Source organism: Nanorana parkeri, unplaced genomic scaffold, assembly GCF_000935625.1.
Source record: "Nanorana parkeri isolate BGI_ZX_2015 unplaced genomic scaffold, ASM93562v1 scaffold15, whole genome shotgun sequence".
Classification (NCBI taxonomy): Eukaryota; Metazoa; Chordata; class Amphibia; order Anura; family Dicroglossidae; genus Nanorana; species Nanorana parkeri.
The window spans coordinates 2,283,420-2,302,654 of NW_017306283.1; the positions used below are offsets into that span (position 1 = coordinate 2,283,420).

Consider the following 19,235-nt stretch of genomic DNA (forward strand, 5'->3'; position numbering starts at 1 on the left):
TATATATATATATATATAATGTGTGTTTGTCACCATCATTTTTTTCTGATTGCTGAGAATAATGATTGCTTATAATAGAAATTGAGGAAGCATATGACACACACACATTGGAGAACTTGTTATCTTGACTTATGTTAGTAGTTTCTTGTTCTAGTTTGTATCTGTGAGTGTTCATGCATTGTTGTACTTATTATATGTACATCTTTTAATAGTTACCCCAGAGACACCACAAGAAGTGAGAACAAATCTTTGCAAAGTGAAGGGAATTCCCCTTATATACTGGACGTCAGAAAAACAAAAGCTTTTCACTTTTGCTGAAAACCCCAATATATGTTCTGTGCTCTTATTCACACAGAATATCGAAAGACACATTTTAAAAATCTATTTCTTACCTTGTAGATGTTTCTCTCCTTGGTGAAGGTCTTTGTGCAGATTCCAGGCTACACTGAGCACTTTGAAATGTAGAGGGACAGACTGAGCTTCCTCTCACTAACATGCAATGCTTCCAAGCCTTTATCCCTTTGTTAGGACACACATAGGGGAATTTATCAAAACACGAGCAGAAGAATCTGGAGCAGTTGCCCATGACAACCAATCCGCTTCTATTTTTCATTTTCAAATCTTAACTGAAGAGAGATGCTGATTGGTTGCCATGGGCAACTGCTTCAGATTTTTCTGCTCCTGTTTTGATAAATTCCCCCCAAAACTGTTTAAGTCTAGTTTACTGATGACGAGATCTGCCAGCATAGTACAGACAGAGCTAACTTCCCACAGCCCCTTCCTGAACATCATGCAATATAATGCACATCAAATGTAAGTGCCATTTTTTAAAAAGTTATTAAATGTGAATGAGCACAAAATAGTTTTCCCAATTTGGCTGCCAAAGCAGAAATACACTTTATAGCTGAACTCCAGGCAGCTGAATGCACATATGGGAGCAGTCTTACCTGCCAAAGGATGGGCAGAAAGTTATTTCTGCCCATCCAGTCCTAGAATCTACACAGCTCAACACTGTTTAGCAGGGGAGTTAGTCTGTTTAATCTCTGCTGCAGTTTAGTAACACAGATCTCCTTCCACTCTGTGGCTGGACAGGAAGAGGAGAAGCAGAAGACCGATGAGCTCACTCTGCTCTCTTCTCTCCTATCAGAATGCTCCTTGCACTACAGCACACCTGATTGGCTCCTTCTGCTACTTCTCCTTCTCGTCTGCAATTTTTCCTTGTTATTTAAACATATTTTACTACCAGCTTTCCGAGTTTGTAAAAGACGCCACCCAAACCATATCTTTTCTGAAAGCACCGGACTGACGGAATACAAAGATGGTGTCACTGATTTTTGTAGGTTCCCTGATGGTTGTGCAAATGTTCATCGAAACAAATATTTGTAATACAAATAGATTCAAATCATTATTAGCGCACAACCACCGCTAACATACCAAATTCCTAAGAGATATAAAACTTAAATGAGTTCATAAATTTGTAAACTTTAAATTATGTGTTTTTTTTTCTTTTTGCCAATCTGTGAAAATCGCAAAACTTTACATTATGGTTGTGCAATTTGTGTATCTGGGGGAAGAGGTGTACTTCATTTGTTTATTACAATGCTATAAATGATCCTAATTTACGTTCTGTCACTATGGGGATGACAAGCCGCTTGGTGACAGTATATACTCCATCTGTGACAGGTCCTCTTTGGAGACATACCAGGGGACTATAGAGACTCCTGATGTTTCCCCTTTATGATAGAGAAGATCTGGGACTCAGTCCCCAATGTCCTCTTCTTGTGCTGCTCAGCCCATAGTAACACTGAACATGAAAGTGCTCACTACTGAGCTCTTCAGTGTTCATTTACAGACTGAAGGAGATCAGTTTTACTGACTTCCCAGCTCGCTGGCCGGAATAGAAAAGCTGGCGATGACACTGCCATGAAGCAAGACGCGGGTCTCATCGGCGGTGAGGGCCGCGGGGGAGTTCAGCACTGCCAGAAGGGCACACAAGGGAAATCAAATTGCAAGGAACAATAGCAGAGTCAGCAAAAGTACCAGGCCGCAAGTTGTTACTGTGGCCCACAGCCAGCTCACAAGTCAGGGACCATGTACCCGTATACAGACCGAAAAGTGCTCCTCTGTGCCGACACTCGGAACCTTTCGGCCAGCGCTCTGGAATCCTTCAGTGAACGCAGGCCGAAAGGATTGATTAGTAAGGTCTGCAGCAGTATTGGAAGTGAATTGAGTTCGAGACCCCTGTGCTACAGGTTCGTGACCATACAACATAAGGAAACGCAGCAGACGTAAGGGTTACATTTGTTCTGATGCAACTCTTATGTTCATGGCAGTTAAAGGGCTTAGGGCCCATTCACACCGGATCTGTTGCAATGCGATCCGTTATTCAATGGTTGCTAATGGAAGGGCACCGCAAAATGAATGGATATGGATGGGGCTAGTTCACACTGCTCCGTTAAATTGTGGTGCTTTTTTCAACCAAACACAATCCGGTGTGAACTTGCCCCATTCATTTTTTGTTGCCCTTCCGTTAGCATCCGTTGAAAAACGCTTTGCAACGCAATGGATCAAGAGGAAATTGAAAGATACATTTGCAAGTCAACGGACCTTCCGTTGACTTGCGATTTCCTTCCCATTTTGGTGTGAATGCACCCTAAAAGTGTTTGTCCAGCCAATTTTTTTTTTTTTTTACGTTTTGGATAAAGTGAGGATGGGTTAAAACTCCTTTCAGGTTGTTATTGCTATCTGGAGCTCCGGAGAGTTTTAGCATACAGGAAGTGAGGGAAAGTCTCCAAATGCAATACACATTTTCTTGGTACAGTATGAGAAGGCAGAAACCCCTTTCAGAATGTTTTTTTTCTCTGTGTGTGTCCCTGTTGCAGATTTTCCCCCCACTTCCTGTCTGGTGAAACCATTATGAGCAGCACAGGAAATTAAATGACCATCTTTAATATCACGGCCCCCTATTAGCGGTAAAAACCTGACAGGAGTTCTGATCCTTCCCCACGCTATCCAAAGCTAGACAAAACACGTTTTTGGCTTGATGTACACTTCCAGGAAATTCATTTTTTTAAATCTTTTTTACAGTTTTGTTTTAGTTGGAAAGTCGCAGATAGTTGATACAGATCCTGCAGTTTCCTAATGATAGCTTGTAATTAGGGATGCACCAATACCGGTATTTCAGTATTGAGTGCGAGTACCGATTTTTTTTTTTCCCCCCGGTACTCGCCGATACTGGAAGTCCCATTCAGGAAGCCAGGCGGCGTGCAATGACTTGCCAATCAGCAAGCCGGGTGCGGTGTAATGACGCGGCGCCCGGCTTCCTGATCGGCCGGAAAGCCGGCTCCATTCTCCCTTGTCATGAGGTGAAAGCTGGGCGCCATGTCATTACATGGTGCCTGGCTTCCTGATTGGCCAGCTTCCGACCAATCAGGAAGCCGGGCAGCACGTCATTACACGTTGCCCGGCTTCCTGATTGGCCGGGAAGTCGTCTCCATGCTCTCTCGTCACCAGTGTAAAGACTCGCTGCCCGGCTTCCTGATACCGGAAGTATAAGGCTAAGCATCACAGCATTTGGACGAGTACCCGCCCAAATACTCTGCATCAGTACCGATACTAGCAGTGGTGCATCCCTACTCATAATATCTTTGATATGTAGAGTATAGCATGCAAACCAATCCCCTAGTTGAGTTCTTCTACATTTAGTTCTTTGTTACCCTGGTAATGAACATTGTTTTCTTTTGTGTGTTTGACAGGTTGGGATCCAAGATAACAACTGCAACACTGGGAGTAGGTGATTTTTCCCCCCGGTACTCGCCGATACTGGAAGTCCCATTCAGGAAGCCAGGCGGCGTGTAATGACTTGCCACCGGCTTCCTGATTAGCAGGGAAGCCGTCCTCATGCTTCTCGTCACTAGGTCATGAGAAAGCATGGAGCCGGCTTTCTGGCCAATCAGCAAGCCGGGTGCGGTGTAATGACGCGGCGCCCGGCTTCCTGATCGGCCGGAAAGCCGGCTCCATTCTCCCTTGTCATGAGGTGAAAGCTGGGCGCCATGTCATTACATGGTGCCTGGCTTCCTGATTGGCCAGCTTCCGACCAATCAGGAAGCCGGGCAGCACGTCATTACACGTTGCCCGGCTTCCTGATTGGCCGGGAAGTCGTCTCCATGCTCTCTCGTCACCAGTGTAAAGACTCGCTGCCCGGCTTCCTGATACCGGAAGTATAAGGCTAAGCATCACAGCATTTGGACGAGTACCCGCCCAAATACTCTGCATCAGTACCGATACTAGCAGTGGTGCATCCCTACTCATAATATCTTTGATATGTAGAGTATAGCATGCAAACCAATCCCCTAGTTGAGTTCTTCTACATTTAGTTCTTTGTTACCCTGGTAATGAACATTGTTTTCTTTTGTGTGTTTGACAGGTTGGGATCCAAGATAACAACTGCAACACTGGGAGTAGGTGAGCGCAGCACATTCATATGTTGTTTTGTGGCATACAAGTGTCTTTTTATTCATTGTTCAGCTTTATAAGAAAATAAATATGTTCACCTCTGTGTTACTGATTAGTTATTAGTGTGCTTTCTGTATTTTACAATCATAAGCTTTTCCTGTGTGCATGTAAAAGGTTTTACAACAGTTCAGTGATGATGGGTATGCTTTTATTTTTTTAAGGCATGCAAGATTAAATAACGGGTTCGCTAAATAGCCCCCCCACCCTTCCCTGCGTCTTATACTTAAAGAGGACCTTTACCCCCCTTTCACTATAAATCACACCACCATGCAGCTCTGCACGCTGATATTAAATAATTTTACATTCATTAGATAAACAAACATATTTTTCTTTTACTTACATTTATTGTTTTTCTACTTCCTGGTTCTCTTGGGCATTAATGATGTAATCTGTGGCCAAGCGTTGCATCCTGCAGATCAGCCAAGCATTGTTGGGAAATCTCATCTGTAATCTCACGAGATCTCAGGGAAAGGCATTTTCCTCCCCTGGGATGATGTGCATGGTCACATGTGCCATCATCCCTCCCCTGGGATGATGTGCATGGTCACATGTGCCAGAGTTACAGGAAGTAAAGGGAGAGCTAGTAACCTGCCCTTCGTTAACATGGCCACTGTCAGAAGAATGGGGAAGTAAAAGAAAAACAAGGTATGCAAAGAATAAATAGCCGGCAATTATCTAGAAGTATGTGGTTGTAGATTGTCATTACTAAACATTTCTAAAGATGTATTGGTGTCATTTCAATGATCTGGGTAAAGTTCCTCTTTAACCGCTGACCGCTTACCTATTATGTTTTTGAGGAATAAAAACGGGTGTTTTATATCATTTTTGATTTCTTTGAATGAAATCTTTACAGCTAAACAAGTATTACAAGGTGCATCTATGACACTCACTTTGCAGAGTGTGCTGTTACAAAAGCCAGCGTTGCCTCCATAATTGGCAGCACCCTCTGTGTCAGGCAGCTCTTCCTGACCTAAAGCATCCCTTTCCATACAATGAGGGGAGATGATCAAAACTGGAGCAGACAGAATCTGGAGCAGCTGCTCTTTTTAGTTAATCTTTGAAAATGAAAAATAGAAGCTGATTGGTTGCCATGCTCAACTTCTCCAGAATTTATACATTACCATCAATGTGTTTTTAAATAGGTACTCGTTGGTTCATTCCTCTTCCTCTGTGTTTTCAGGGTCAACTAAGGAACCCTGAAAACATGATGAGCAAGAAAGTAGATGGCTGCTCAACCCCTCGATCTGTCTTGCCTTGATGTTAAATATTGAACCTGCCCTTCATATTTAAATCCCAACTCTAGCTTTTGAATTCTGGCAAAGAGCCTCACTGAACAGGAGGGAACAGTGTTGTGTTTTTTTTTTTTAAACTGAAGTTGAAATCGCAATGCTAGGGCCAGGCCTCTGCCTCCTCGCCCTTCAATGTCGGCCGATAGTCATGTAAGGGACCCGGGGCGGTCCCCCCAGGCTGCCCGGGCCCCTTACATGAGTATTGGCCGTACCCCCCTGATGGCTGCCTGCCATTAACATTCAACACCAGGACCCCTGTCTAAGGAAATCAAGTGGGTCCCGCAACACATTGACAGCTTTATTCAGAACAGATGCACAGGACTCTCTTTGTGATCCTCTGTCTTGCTAGTAATGAGTAAGCGGCATTTTGCAACACACCGCTAGAGTTGGATCCCACTTTACCACCGATCCAATCGCTGCTAGTCGGATGACCAGCAAAACGTCTTCAAGAAAAAAACAGGAAGTCCAGTTGCCTTGGTTTTATTTTTTACAGATGCCCATTTTTTGATACACCTAAATACCTCATGTGAATGGCGATTGAGGTTTTTTTTTTGTAATACAATGGATTCTTTCATTGCTGTGTTTAGCAGCGGTGTGCTGTTGGCATCAGGTAATGGAGGAATGAGCAGACCCAAAATATAGGAGATACAGCACTTCAAATTTGCTGCTTCCCTCTTACAAGTAACCTAAGTAGAGACTGATAACTGGGTCTTGTTAGCATCTTCAACGGTACCTAACCAGAGAAAAAAAATGAAGATTATGAGCACACACACTTACACACTTGCAAATAACAAAAGTATATCTGTTTTTACATTTATACAAGTAAAAAAAAAATACTTTGACCTAAAACTTGAACAATTTCACTTTCATCCTGGGTTTTCACCTTTTTGCTGCCTTCTCAAATCTTACCACTAGATGTCACTATAATACCAACGTTACCTATGGATGCTGCTTTACAATGAAAGCATTTTGCTGCCTTGTGTGTCAGATGGTGTTTTCCTGTCAGGATGTTTGTAGCGTTATCATTTTTACAACGTTGCCCCAATGTAGCCAAACCGCTTGGTGTTAACATGCAAACCTTTTAGTCTTGTCTTTGTGTAGTCCTTAGGATGTCCTGCCGCACTCCTGACCAATGAACCCCTGAAGATTGGTGCTGTAATGCCAGTGGATGGCACTGCAGGCTTCAAACATAACACACAATGTCACCAGCATAACAAACGCTGTGGTCAAGTGTTTGTCCTTTATTGACCTATATTATCACACTGAAGCAAAATGGGGCCGCGTCTGATAAAGGGCACCCTGCGCAGCCCCGATGCTTCATTTGACCACATCGTTTGGTGTGCTGGTGACATTCTGTGCTATGTTTGTCTTTGTATAGGACCTGTGGTCTGTGCCAATTATAGAGGATGTTGTGAGAATGCTTTGACTAGGGCTGCAACTAATGATCATTTTAATAATTGACTAGTTGGCCGATTAATTTTTTTAAATCGGATTCATTGAAAAAAATAATTAAATACCATCCTTAATTTTAAATAAAATACATCAATTCAGTGTTACAAACAAAACTGCATGCAGATTTTTTTGCAATCACACTGCACTGGAATACACCGCATTGTGGTACCGTGCGTTCCAGTGCCGGGCGATCACACTGTGGGTGGAAGGCGCGTTTGGGGTGCCATTGAAATGAATGGCACTGCAACGCACCTTCCGCAGCAGAATTTGTCAGGCCGAAACCGAAAATTACTTTTTTCCCCCTTTTATAATTTTTTGTTGTTATAATAACTGTATTGTAAGCACATGGTGCTTGAATAGCTTCAGCCAGGGAATGTCAGCTGCCAGTGGCAACATTCTGCAGTCCACAACTGAATGTAAATACAGCAGGTAGTGGGCTGGTGCAGTAGCCAGCCTGCTATTGGCCATTTCAAATTGCAGTAGCCAATAGCAGGCTGGCTATTGCACCTGCCCACTGCTTGCTGTGCCCTATTCCCAGCGTAGAGGAGAGAGCTAGAGGATCCAACCAACTATTCCATAATGAGAATAGTTGACAACTATTCTCATCGATTATTATCGATTAGTTGGCAGCAGCCCTAGTTTTGACAGTGATGCTGAATTGTTGACTCTGCTGCAGCATCAGTTTTGCTGACTGTGCGCCAGCAGTGGAGTCGGGATAAAACACACCCATGAGCTACCATGACTTCTGGTCTGTTTTATAACACGTCCTGTCACCAGGGGCTGAGTCTACTTATGTTTCCCTGCATGTAAGATGCACCTCATTTAGATGGAGGACACTGGAGTGTTGGTTGCATTGTGTGTAATGGTGAATGTTCTCCAATCCCCACTTAAGCAGGATATCGTCCTAAACATTCCCTGCTTCGAGTTCAACATTTTTTATGACTTATTCGATTCCATTAAAGAATTTGCCTGAGGCAGTTTGTTGCCAATAACCAATCAGATTGTTTTCTGTTCACAGTAATGGAGAGAATGTGGTTGCTATGGAATAGCTAAGACTGCTGTTCTTCTCTCATACACGTTCACAAATGGTGACTACAGAAACAGAAACACAGGCAGATGCATTTCCATTGACCATGTTTACAGTGTAAAGGATTCATCCACCCAAAAGTGATATTTAAGTTCTAGGTTGAGCCTGGTGGGCAGAGCCACCTACTGACTTGTTATAGGATAAGTATAGGGGGAGTAAAATATACTCTTGCCAATACTTAGAGCCCACATGGGACAATGCAGCTGTCACACACTGGCTCTATATACCAAGAGCTGAGGGCCCATGAACTGTTGATCGCTCAGCTCACAGCTTCTCCCTGCATAGAGCAATGGCTGTCCCGCAGGGATTCCACCCTCTCCCCGCTCTGTTCCTCCACTGCTCATTGGAGGGGCAGAAGGGAGGGGGCGGGCACAGCTGGCTCTGGCTCTAGAGAGTCAGCTGTCATTCAGACAGCCGGGTGGGTCCCAACAATATGTTTGGAATCCTTCCTGGCTGCACTGCGGCTCTGCACTCTCAGCAAATAGGCACTAGCCCATTATATGCTGACTGTTGTTCACAGAAGCGCATTAGTAATTGTAATGTTATGGTCCAAAAGAGAAATAAAGCCCCCCAAAAAAGGTTTGGCTTTACACCTCTTTTAAATCACTTGAAGACTCTAGTGGCGAGGTCTCCTGCAATTTAGAGTTTTGGGTGTTCCTATCCACCTTTTGATGTCCTCGCTCCCCCATACTACTGTAAAAAAAAATCCATTGGGAGGAGCTAGACCCACATGTGATGGGTACAGCAGACCTGGGAGCTGATTGCAGACACCTCACCATCAGGACCTTTGTGAGGTGGTTTCGCTTTCCAGCAGCAGCAGCCAAAAGCTGAAATGCCATATTTTGGTGGGTTGACCCTACAATGTCTTTCCTGGAGTTCTCTTTTATAAAATCATCAGTGCACGGCAGATCATTTTGTTCTGGTGTGTAAGAACCATGTCCTGTGAGGTTATAGTACTGAGATCATTGATGAACTTGTTTCATGCTCCCAGCCATCATACTGCCATTGGTCCATATCTCTAGATTTTTCCCTTCATTTGTTATTTATAGAAAGCAGCTTGCCACAGGCCATTGCACTGCAGAGCTTGGCAACTGTGCCTACTGCTGAGCTTTCCCGCTTTCTGATGCTCCCCACTATCGCTCTGCCGTACTGGCAGCTTGAAGGGCATGCGTGCAAGGTTTGTTTTCAAATCGTGTATCTGGCTTTCCGCCTGTCCGCTCCCGATACACAGCCTGTCATCAGCCATCCCCACAAGGCCGCGGCGCCGGGACTGAGTGTAATCGGATGTGACGTTCCTTATGTCTTGCTCCCAATAAGTAGGTCAAGTTTATAATTGTGTCCTTGCCCAGTGGGTCATGTTCTCACAACCTGTCCTGGGCAGCCTTTGTGCAGCACTTCCATACCTTGATGGCGTGGGGTTGGCACTGCACACTGTGCTTAATAGAAGGCTCCCAGTGGACACACAGGCACCAGCTACCAAAACATAATGACTTTTTTCATTTTTATAAAGCGTTTTTCTTGCCTTGAATCACGCACTTGATTATTAAAGGCAGGAAGGAACTTTTACAAAACACATGGGGTAATAATTACCCCACAACAAAGTACTGAACTCTTTAAATAGCAGATTTATAAATATTATAATTAATAATTTTAAAATACTCACACTTAGGAATAACTGAACATATATGTTCATAGCTTTTGGCAGTTTAAGTTCTATAGCTGTTTCCCAGTGGATGCGAAATTCAAATGGATTAAAGTCAAATTAAACTCTTATTCTTTCTTTTTTTGCATAGCATAGCAAGCAGTCGATATATGCAAAAGCATAGCATTTAAAAAAAAAATTAGCAAAAAGGGTTTTACTTGCCTCCGCCGTTCGCTCCCGTCTGAAGATCTAAAGATTCTCGAGCGGCCGAGCAACATGACGGTTGCGGGTGTATGCGCAGTAGAGATCTTCGGCTGGGTGAAGAGGAGAGACGCAAGGTAAGTCAATGCAGGCAGCCCAGCAGCGTGCAAGTTGGACAGACACCGTGGGACACGGAAGACAGCAGTCAGCGCTGGATCAGAGACCGGCATCAGCGCTGGAGGGACTCCTGAATACAAGTAGAAAGAAGATGAAGATCAGATCAAGAGGCATCATTTAAGGTAAGCCTTTAAAGCAGCATTATGGCTGCTAGAGCTGGCTCCATCTATGCCCCTGGCACATGTTGAGTTTGTCATTGGTACTTCTCTGTGAGGGTTTTCCTGTATTCGTTTAAACTCCATAGCTAAAATGTCATACGATCGTTTATTACACAGCACAGTCTGCATTGCCCAGACCAACTTTGATCTCACCTGTTATTGCAGATAAACAGAACGATCATACAAAGCATAGCCGAAGGGCATCCAATATGGGAGTCAGTGGTGTTTCTAGGGATTTCTCTGCGTTATTTTACCTTTAAAAAATGGAAAACAACCTTTCTGAATTGACACATTTAGGTGGCTGTGTTACTCTGCAAATGCTAGTTCCCTGGCGGTCATACCAACCATGTTGCTTCAATAGTGCCACTGGCCTGGAATAATTAAGCAGATAAGGTTTTTTCCCCCCGTTTTGTTCTAAATACTTGCTGCTGATCAAGACATCAAAGCCAGACAGTCAGCATACCAGCCAAGAAACTAGTATTTTTAGAAGGAGGTCTGTAACTGCTCTGCTCCTGGAACGCGCTTGGTGTGAACAAGGCCTTTGGCTATTATTAGGCCTTAGGCCTTGTTCACACCAAACGCGTTCCAGGAGCAGAGCAGTTACAGACCGGATCAAAACTGCGTCCAATGTATTCCAATGGTATTTTGGGCTCCAGTTCACACCGCAGTGTTCAGTTCCAGAGCATGTATAAAAACTGCAGCAAGCCCTATTTTACCTGCCCCGGAACGCATCAAAAACGCATGCAAACTCACTGGAACACACTGAAAGCCCATCTTAAACTTAAAAAAACCCCACTTTTTTAACCAAAAACGACCCTGAACGCATCAAAAAAGCGGCACAACTCACTGCACTGCGTGTGCAGAAACTCATGCAGATCTGCCAGAAAAAAAACGCAAATCGCTGTAAAAAAGCGCGGCAAACGCGCATATTCCGTACACCCAGGTGTGAACCCAGCCTTAAGGTCTTTGATCGTGCCCAGACGATCAGAAGTGATACATCTCAGGCAAAGAGATACATTGTATCTCTTGTATGTTTTTGCCGGAAATGTTTCATAAACTTCCGCTATCGGGCTGTAAAAACAAATAGCAGAGAGGTGAGTCACTCTGCTACCTCTCTGCTATTTTCAGCTGTCAAATACAGGATTGCTATTTAGCGATCCGGTATTTGTATGTAACGGCTTCATTCTTTCATTAAAGGAGAACTATGGTGTCAGGGCTTTTCCCCATAGTTCTCCTTAGGGTAACGGGAGGACACAAACTAGCGTCCTCCCCTCACCCTATGCTCAGTATACCGCGAGCTACAGCTCCCTATATACTGAGACGCCGTAGCTGAAGCGGATCCCGACAATTATGTCTGGATCCGCCCGGCTGCGTGAGTGACAGCTGGCTCTGCCTATCTAGAGGCAGAGCCAGCTGTACCCGTCAGATCCGCCAGTCAGCGCTGGCGGATCGGAGCGGGGAGGGGGGAATCCAGCCCCTCCCCTGTCATGGCAGAGTGCCGTGACAGGATCGAGAAGTGAGCGAACGCCGGTATGTGTTTGCTCACCTCCCGATCCACTGAGCCGACCTGTGACAGTCTCATTGTCACAGGTCGGCTAGAACTATGAGGTGAGTGAAAAGCACTCACCTCATAGTTCTCCTTTTAATGAAAGAAAGAAGCTTTTACAAAAGCTTAACTATTTAAAAATTGAATGCCTCAATACTGCGACATTCATTAATGACTGGTAACCGCTGAGAATCAGCGGTTACCGGCATTACAGAGCCTTAAATAACTTGTCATGTAGAGTGTACGTGGCCAGTCATATAGGCACTTTGTGACGGGACGTACAGTGTATGTCTCCCATCACGAAGGGGTTAAAATTTGTTTGCACAGGACCTCTTCAAGATAAACATGACGTTGTATCGGCATATCTACACATGGGAAAAGTTTACTTAGTGTAAAGCATGATTAGCTTTGATGCATGTATAAAATACAGTGTGTGCCCCATTTCTCCCCCCCAGAGATAGTTGCTTTGTAATTTCTATTATTTTTAACCTGTTCTGGTAACCACATGACCCCATTTTGGTTGGTGTGATGTTATCACGGTTCCCCTGTTGCAGGTGCCCTAATATATTTGGACTGGGAATATTTAAAGATCTAAATCTTGGAGCAGGTGCTGCCTCTGTGGTCTAATAGCCAATCTGGATCGGTTTTCGGTGCCTTTTCGTGCTTTAATCTCTCATCGTGAAGTTTTTTTTTTCTTCATCATGTAGTTACCCACAGTAAGAAAATTGAGTGAATGTGACTTTTGATGTACAGTCATGGCCAAAAATATTGGCACCCCTGCATTTCTGTCAGATAATGCACCACTTCGCACAGGAAATAGTTGCAATTACAAATGTTGAGGCATTCTCATGTTTATTTCTTTTGTTTATATCGGTATGACACAAAATTAACAGCTTTTTGATGAAAAATTAGGTCTTTAGAGGTTCAGTGATGTTTGGGGTTGCTTTGCTGCTTCACACACTGGATGTCTTGACTGTGTGCACGGCATTGTGAAATTTGAAGACTACCAAAGAATTGTCGGGTGCAATGTAGGGCCCAGTGTCAGTAAGTTCGGTCTCCGTCAGAGGTCATGGGACTTACAGCAGGACAATGACCCAAAGCACATGTCAAAAAGCACCCAGAAATAGTTTCAGACAAAGTGCTGGAGAGTCCTGGGCTGACCAGCAATGAGTCCAGATCTGAATCCCATAGAGCAGTTGTAGAGAGATCTCAAAACAGCAATTGGGAAAAGGAACCCTTCCAATCTGAGAGACCCGGAGCAGTTGGCGAAAGAAGAGTGCTCCAAAATTCCTGTAGAGAGGTGTAAGAAACTCATTGATGGTTATTGGAAGCCATTGATTCAGTTATTTTTTTCCAAGGGCTGTGCTACCAAATATGAATTGAGGGTGCCAATAATTTTGTCCAGTCTTCCGTGAAATGTGTCAGATTTGGCTTTTTTATTCTCCACTTTTTTGTGTCATACCAATGCAAACAAAAGAAATAAACATGAAAGTGGAACAATTTTCTGTGCAAAGTGGTGCAATATCTGACAGAAATGCAGGGGTGCCAATATTTTTGGCCATGACTGTACTTAATTTTCGCATATGTGAAAGACGACTTAAAGTAGAAGGAAAGGTTAAACAATAAACTTACTTTAAAAAGTTTCCCTTCCCATTGTCCTGCACACATTTCAGCATAAATCACAATGTAAATACCTTTTTACCCAATTTTTGTATGTATAGTCACTTGACTGCTAAGCTGCGGCTCCTCTGTGTAATGTGTAGAACGGAAAATGGGGCTGAATAGAGTAGTCATTTCACCCACCGGTGTCCACTGCTCTAGTCATTAACATGGGGGAGCCGGAGCTTTGTGGTATACATGTTTTTGTCAAAAATTTAGTTTTATGCTAAAGTGTATGCAGGGTAATGGGGAGGCAACATTTTATGGTAGGTTTGTTTAGCCTTTCCTTCTAATTTTAGGCTTTATTCACATGGGGTGGCTGGGGATTCCTGCAGCAAGAACCTACGGATTCTTCGGCAGGAATCCCAGGTGGGCCTGTACAGATGCCCATTCAAGTAGTTAATTACAGGCTGACAGCGACCACATCTATCAATGGCCATGGAAACATTTCCTGCAGTTTGAGATAAATCATTGTCTCTGGACGCAGACAGATTGCATCCAGGGACAGTTATTTATCCCGCACCACAGCTTTACGGACACACTTGGGATTCCTGACTGCAAGAATTTCCATCTGCAGCCTGAAGCGCATTGTGAATGGGGCCTAAATTGCATCGTTCAGTCCTATCTTACGCCAGTCTGAGACATTTAACTTACCTGGGGAAAATTCTGCTGCAGGGTTCCCTCCAGTGCTGGTCATGTGATGGAAAACCTAGCCATTTGGTCTTGTAATCTCTGATGAAGAGGAAAAAGTAGCCAGTCTGAATTTTAATGGTCCACTATAACAGTGGTCTTGTAACGGGTTTCTTAAAATGGACCTCGATTCACAAATAGAAGATTTTCTATGTAATTTACAAATGTTTGTTGCTCCTACATTGTCCTCTAAAACAATGTATCGAAAAACCGGTATTGGTGCATCCCTAGTCATTATATCCCATATTGTCCAGCAGTGGAATGGAAAAATAAAATTCTGTATTTACGTTTTCATTTAGAAATAATGACATTTATTTTAAATATTTGTATACATTATCATGTGGCTGTGCTGCAGCAATAGGAGACATATTTGCAAAGATAAATGTAAGGGCCGGAGCAGACTTCGGCGATCCCGGGACTGCGTGATCGTCTGCGTGTGCACACAGCGGTTGCCGCAGGCCCCATTGATTTCAATGGGGTTACATCCGCGCGGCAATCGCTGAAAAAAGACAAATGTACCTTTTTTGGCGACACGCACCGTGCAGTTTTTTAAGCCGCGATCGTGTGCGATTGCAGGAGCGGTATCGCGGCGTGGAAACTGCACGATCTGGTTGGGGCAACTGAGGTGCCACTAGAAAATAATTGGCACCGCCAGCACGATTGGCGGTGGTGTGTGATTCCGTGACCATGCCGCCACCTGCGCAGTTTTGAGCACGATTTCTACCTAACTTCATATAAAGTTTTTGTCCCAGGTCAGGAACTTAGGAGGCCAGGATAAAAATCTGTATCTGTACTTTCCATGTAACTATTGAACACACACAGAAAATATATCAAATACAAATATTTATAGACGTTGATTGTAAAATTCAAATGCATATTAGCAGGGGTTGAAGTTTCCTAAAATGTTTTTTATATATGATCTTCAGCTGAACTTTAAAGGGTCAGTCCACCCAAAAGTGATATTTTATTTTATAGGAACATTTTGGGAATTTTAATGACTGAGTTCCTTTTCTTTTTTTTAAATCTAATTAGGTCTTTAGCAGAAAGTTGTCTAATTTCCAATCCCTATTGAGGTATTACTATTGAATTTCTTGACTCCATCTTCTTGGCATCTTGAATTCAAGAAAACTCTGGAACTCAGATATTGAGATCACTGAAAAACAAGCGGATAATTCCAACACGGACAGTCCATTCTAACAAGAACTCTTTTGGGTAAACTGACCCTTCTGTATGTTGGTTTTCATGCACACAGGAAATCAGAATGGTTTAGTTCCTCTCTCGAATGTGTTACATGAAGTTTGACGTTGTGTAATAACCTGACTTTTCCTCCTGAGACTAGTTCTGCAGACGCCTGCTGCCAACCTCCTTCTCACAAATGGAAAACCACCAGAGACCGAGAGATACCACTAACTGAACCCCAGCTTCCACCTGCTCTCGTTTACTGGAAATGAATGACTGTGCCCTTTTTTATTTTTAGGTTTGGCTGGCTGGCATGGGTAATCTCATTAAAGTGCTAACCAGAGACATAGACCACAATGCCGCACATTTTTTCTTGGATTTTGAAAGTAAGTCTCTCACAGGCCGTGGCCCAGCTGCTGTGTGTTCTCTGTAACCCATTCTCACCATCACAGTGAATGGCAGTGGGAACCGTCTGTTGATGGGAAAACAGGAGCCATGGGATTGCTTATCATAGCGTAGGGCCAGAGAGAGGACCACCATGGCTGGCTAGTTGTCGTCAGATCCCATGTCTTGTTTGAGGGTCCTTTGTGATCAGCCACTTTATTTTTTTTAATATTAATAAGTTACCCAGCCAGAGTAAGACGTTCTCAGTTGCCAGTGATGACTGCACAGTGGTGCCCGCCCATGCAGAACTAGAAGGTACAATATTCAAGCGTGGTGTTCATTGATGACCTTTATAAGTGTACCTGCCATTTTGTTTTCTACATCAATCTTTAGGCAAGCGCATGCCTCTCAGTTCCTTCAGAACTAGTGACGTCACCATAGCACAATGTATTATCTTCCCAATCTAATAAGAAGTTCCTAAATTCACAATTTTTGCTTCCATTTGGCATTCGGTTTGTCGAGAAAATTATGCTTAAAACTCATGGCCAGTTTATAGTTTTCTTTTTTATCACCCAATATGACTAGCAGCACTTAAACCAGTTGCATCACCAGGAAACGTTGTACTCTATGTGGTTAGGATTGGCTTGCTGACGAGACAAAAAATAGATCCTGCCTTTTCTTATGGGTTTAGGAGGTAGGATCTAAAGCCAGTTCTGATCCTTACCATAGAGAATAGAACTGCTTATATTCAGTATATGAAAAGATATATATGAACTCTTGGGTCCTAATTATCTGAAATCCATTTTTGGCTACATAGTTCAGTTCTGCAATGTGTTGCACGCGCACTGTACAGCGTCACTGGCAAAACGTTCACAAGAAAACTGGTGGAAATCTTGGTGGCAAGGTCTCAAGTCTATACGTTCCTCTGGTTCTCTGGCCATCATGCTCTAAACCTTTGGCCTTCATACTTATTTGTATTTCCCTTCTGTAATTTAGGGTGTTCTGTCTCATTAAGACATGCTTTATCTATTATTTATGTTTCTCGTTCTTGTCTTAACAGGTGTCTTAACATGGGGAACCTTCTTAAAGTTTTGACATGCACAGATCTTGAGCAAGGGCCAAATTTTTTCCTTGATTTTGAAAGTGAGAATTTGATTTTATATATCTCTTCCTCTCTGCCTGCCGTAGACTGCGTTTGCTTTCTGCACTCCTTGTCTGTCTGCCTTGTGTCTGTCCTTTCAAACAGGACTTTGAAATCTTCCACTGCTTGAAAATAGATTTTTCCACTCATAGGAGTGTAGGACTTTTTCTTGGTTTAGGAGTGATTGGGCAAAGGTCAGGGTTCTTCATGGGTAGTGAGGGGGATCGCTCCAGTGTAAACACAGCAACCAAAACCTGATGCAGATACTAACCCTTTCCTACTCTACCAAAAAAGTCATTTATGGCTGTATGTGTCCCCATTCCCCCTCACTTCCTATGTTGATGTGGAGATCTGTGAAATGAATCGCCTACCAGTTTTTATGATTTGAGAAGACTCCAGTTGTGAAACTTTGGTCATGGAGTTCCTAACTCTTCATCCCACCCATCTGTGTGATAACCAAGTCAGACTGTGCCCATGCTCCCTTTGCAGTCTTTATGATGGAAAGTAAACCAATGGTCTCCTTGTAATGGAAGTGGTAGGTGGACTGAGCCGGGAACTTGGGCTTTTTATATCTTCCAGGGGTCTCCATGAAATGTAGGAAAACTGGTAATTAAACTTTCCAGCATCTACCCAAAACTGAAGCTTTTGGGAACAGTTCATATAGTTATCAAACCTGCATTATCATTTGAGTCACGTGTAGGCCACAGGTTATTTAACCTCTCCTGGTACCCATCCAAGCCTGGGATGCCTTTTTTGTCTTTTTGAAAAAACTCTACAAGTGCAGAAGAATACCTGCTGATGGTGCCAGAGATCCATTAAGCTCCTAACTACCTGTTTGAGCTGACAAAACAGTGTCTTCTGCATTGAAATCCCAACCAGCGTTGTCAGCCCTACTTGAAAGTTTCCATGCTGGACTGCAGAGCAACTCCCTTTAAAGTGACACTAAACTTAGGGGTTAGAGGATAAGTTCACCTTTTGCAAAAATGAAAGAAATGCATAATAATACATATATATATGAAAATATGCATTTCTTTAATATTCGCATTCAAGCCTGGAAAGCATTGCAATTTTACGTCAAGATAGGAGGCTCATATTTGCATCATCTTTGTTTACTGACACCAACAGCAGCAAGAAATAGTTAACAAAACTGACCAATCAATGCACCCAATGCCATAAATACTAGAGATGCCCCACCCAGATCCTCTTTTCTGCATGAAATCACCTCATATGGTGTCCAGCTGTCCTCGCTCTAGGCAGATGCAGGAATATGGGCAGCTTTACCTAGAGCGAGGACGGCTGGACGACGTATGAGGTAATTTAATGCAGTTTGAAGTCCAGCCGTCCTTCCCCCATCTCTCCTAACTGAAACTCCGTCCCTCAGTACAAGCTCTGCCTGGGAGAGAATGTGCAGAAGCCTGAGCTTTGCAGCTGTGATCAAGTGATCACAATTGCAATGCTTTCCAGGCTTGAATGCAAATATTAAAGAAATGCATTTTTTATATATATTATTAATTATGCGTTTATTTATTTTTTGCAAAAGGTGAACTGATCCTTTAAACCTTAAAAATACATTAAAGTACCCTATTAACAAAAATGTATCTTATTTGTGTATCACTCAGCTGAAGATCCTCCAATCATTTCTGAATTGGTGCTGACACTGTCCTTCCTTCTGGAGGGGGGCTACTTTTGTTCCCCATGGTCCCTGCGTGTGTTGTAAATTAGTCACCGCTCCAAGCTCGCTCCCGTGATCGGCTACAATCTCGTAACAAAAACTAAACATGAGACTGTAGTCCATAACGGGAGAGGGCTTGGGGCGGTGACTACTTTACAACACACACAGGGACCATGGGGAACAAAAGTAGCCACCCTCCAGAAGGAAGGACAGTCTCGGCACCAATTCAGAGATGATTGGAGGATCTACAGCCGAGTGATACACAAATAAGATACATTGTTGTTAATAGGGTACTTGAATGCAATTTTAAGATTTAACCCTTGAGTTTAGTGACACGGAGTTATGGAGACACAAGTCCAGGATGAAGAATTGGGTAGGAATTGGGCAGCACATATTTTCTTGACCAGCGCTTTCTTAAGGGTATAGAACATTTAAAAAAAAAT

The 19,235-nt window shown here is 43.3% G+C and overlaps 1 protein-coding gene across 6 annotated transcripts in view; it reads left to right on the plus strand.

Annotated features, from left to right (window-relative positions):
• FAM49B (family with sequence similarity 49 member B) overlaps positions 1-19,235 on the plus strand; it is a 136,189-nt gene that overhangs the window by 86,161 nt on the left and 30,793 nt on the right. For 3 of the 6 annotated variants that reach the window (XM_018558761.1, XM_018558745.1, XM_018558753.1), the window contains exons 3-4: positions 3,756-3,793; positions 17,040-17,122. In XM_018558761.1, coding sequence (XP_018414263.1) covers positions 17,050-17,122 — 73 coding nt within the window. In that variant the 5' untranslated portion in view covers positions 3,756-3,793; positions 17,040-17,049. Of the gene's footprint in view, positions 1-3,755; positions 3,794-4,426; positions 4,465-15,893; positions 15,982-17,039; positions 17,123-19,235 lie in introns of all 6 variants that reach the window. The other 3 variants (XM_018558769.1, XM_018558777.1, XM_018558785.1) reach the window with 3 other exon arrangements.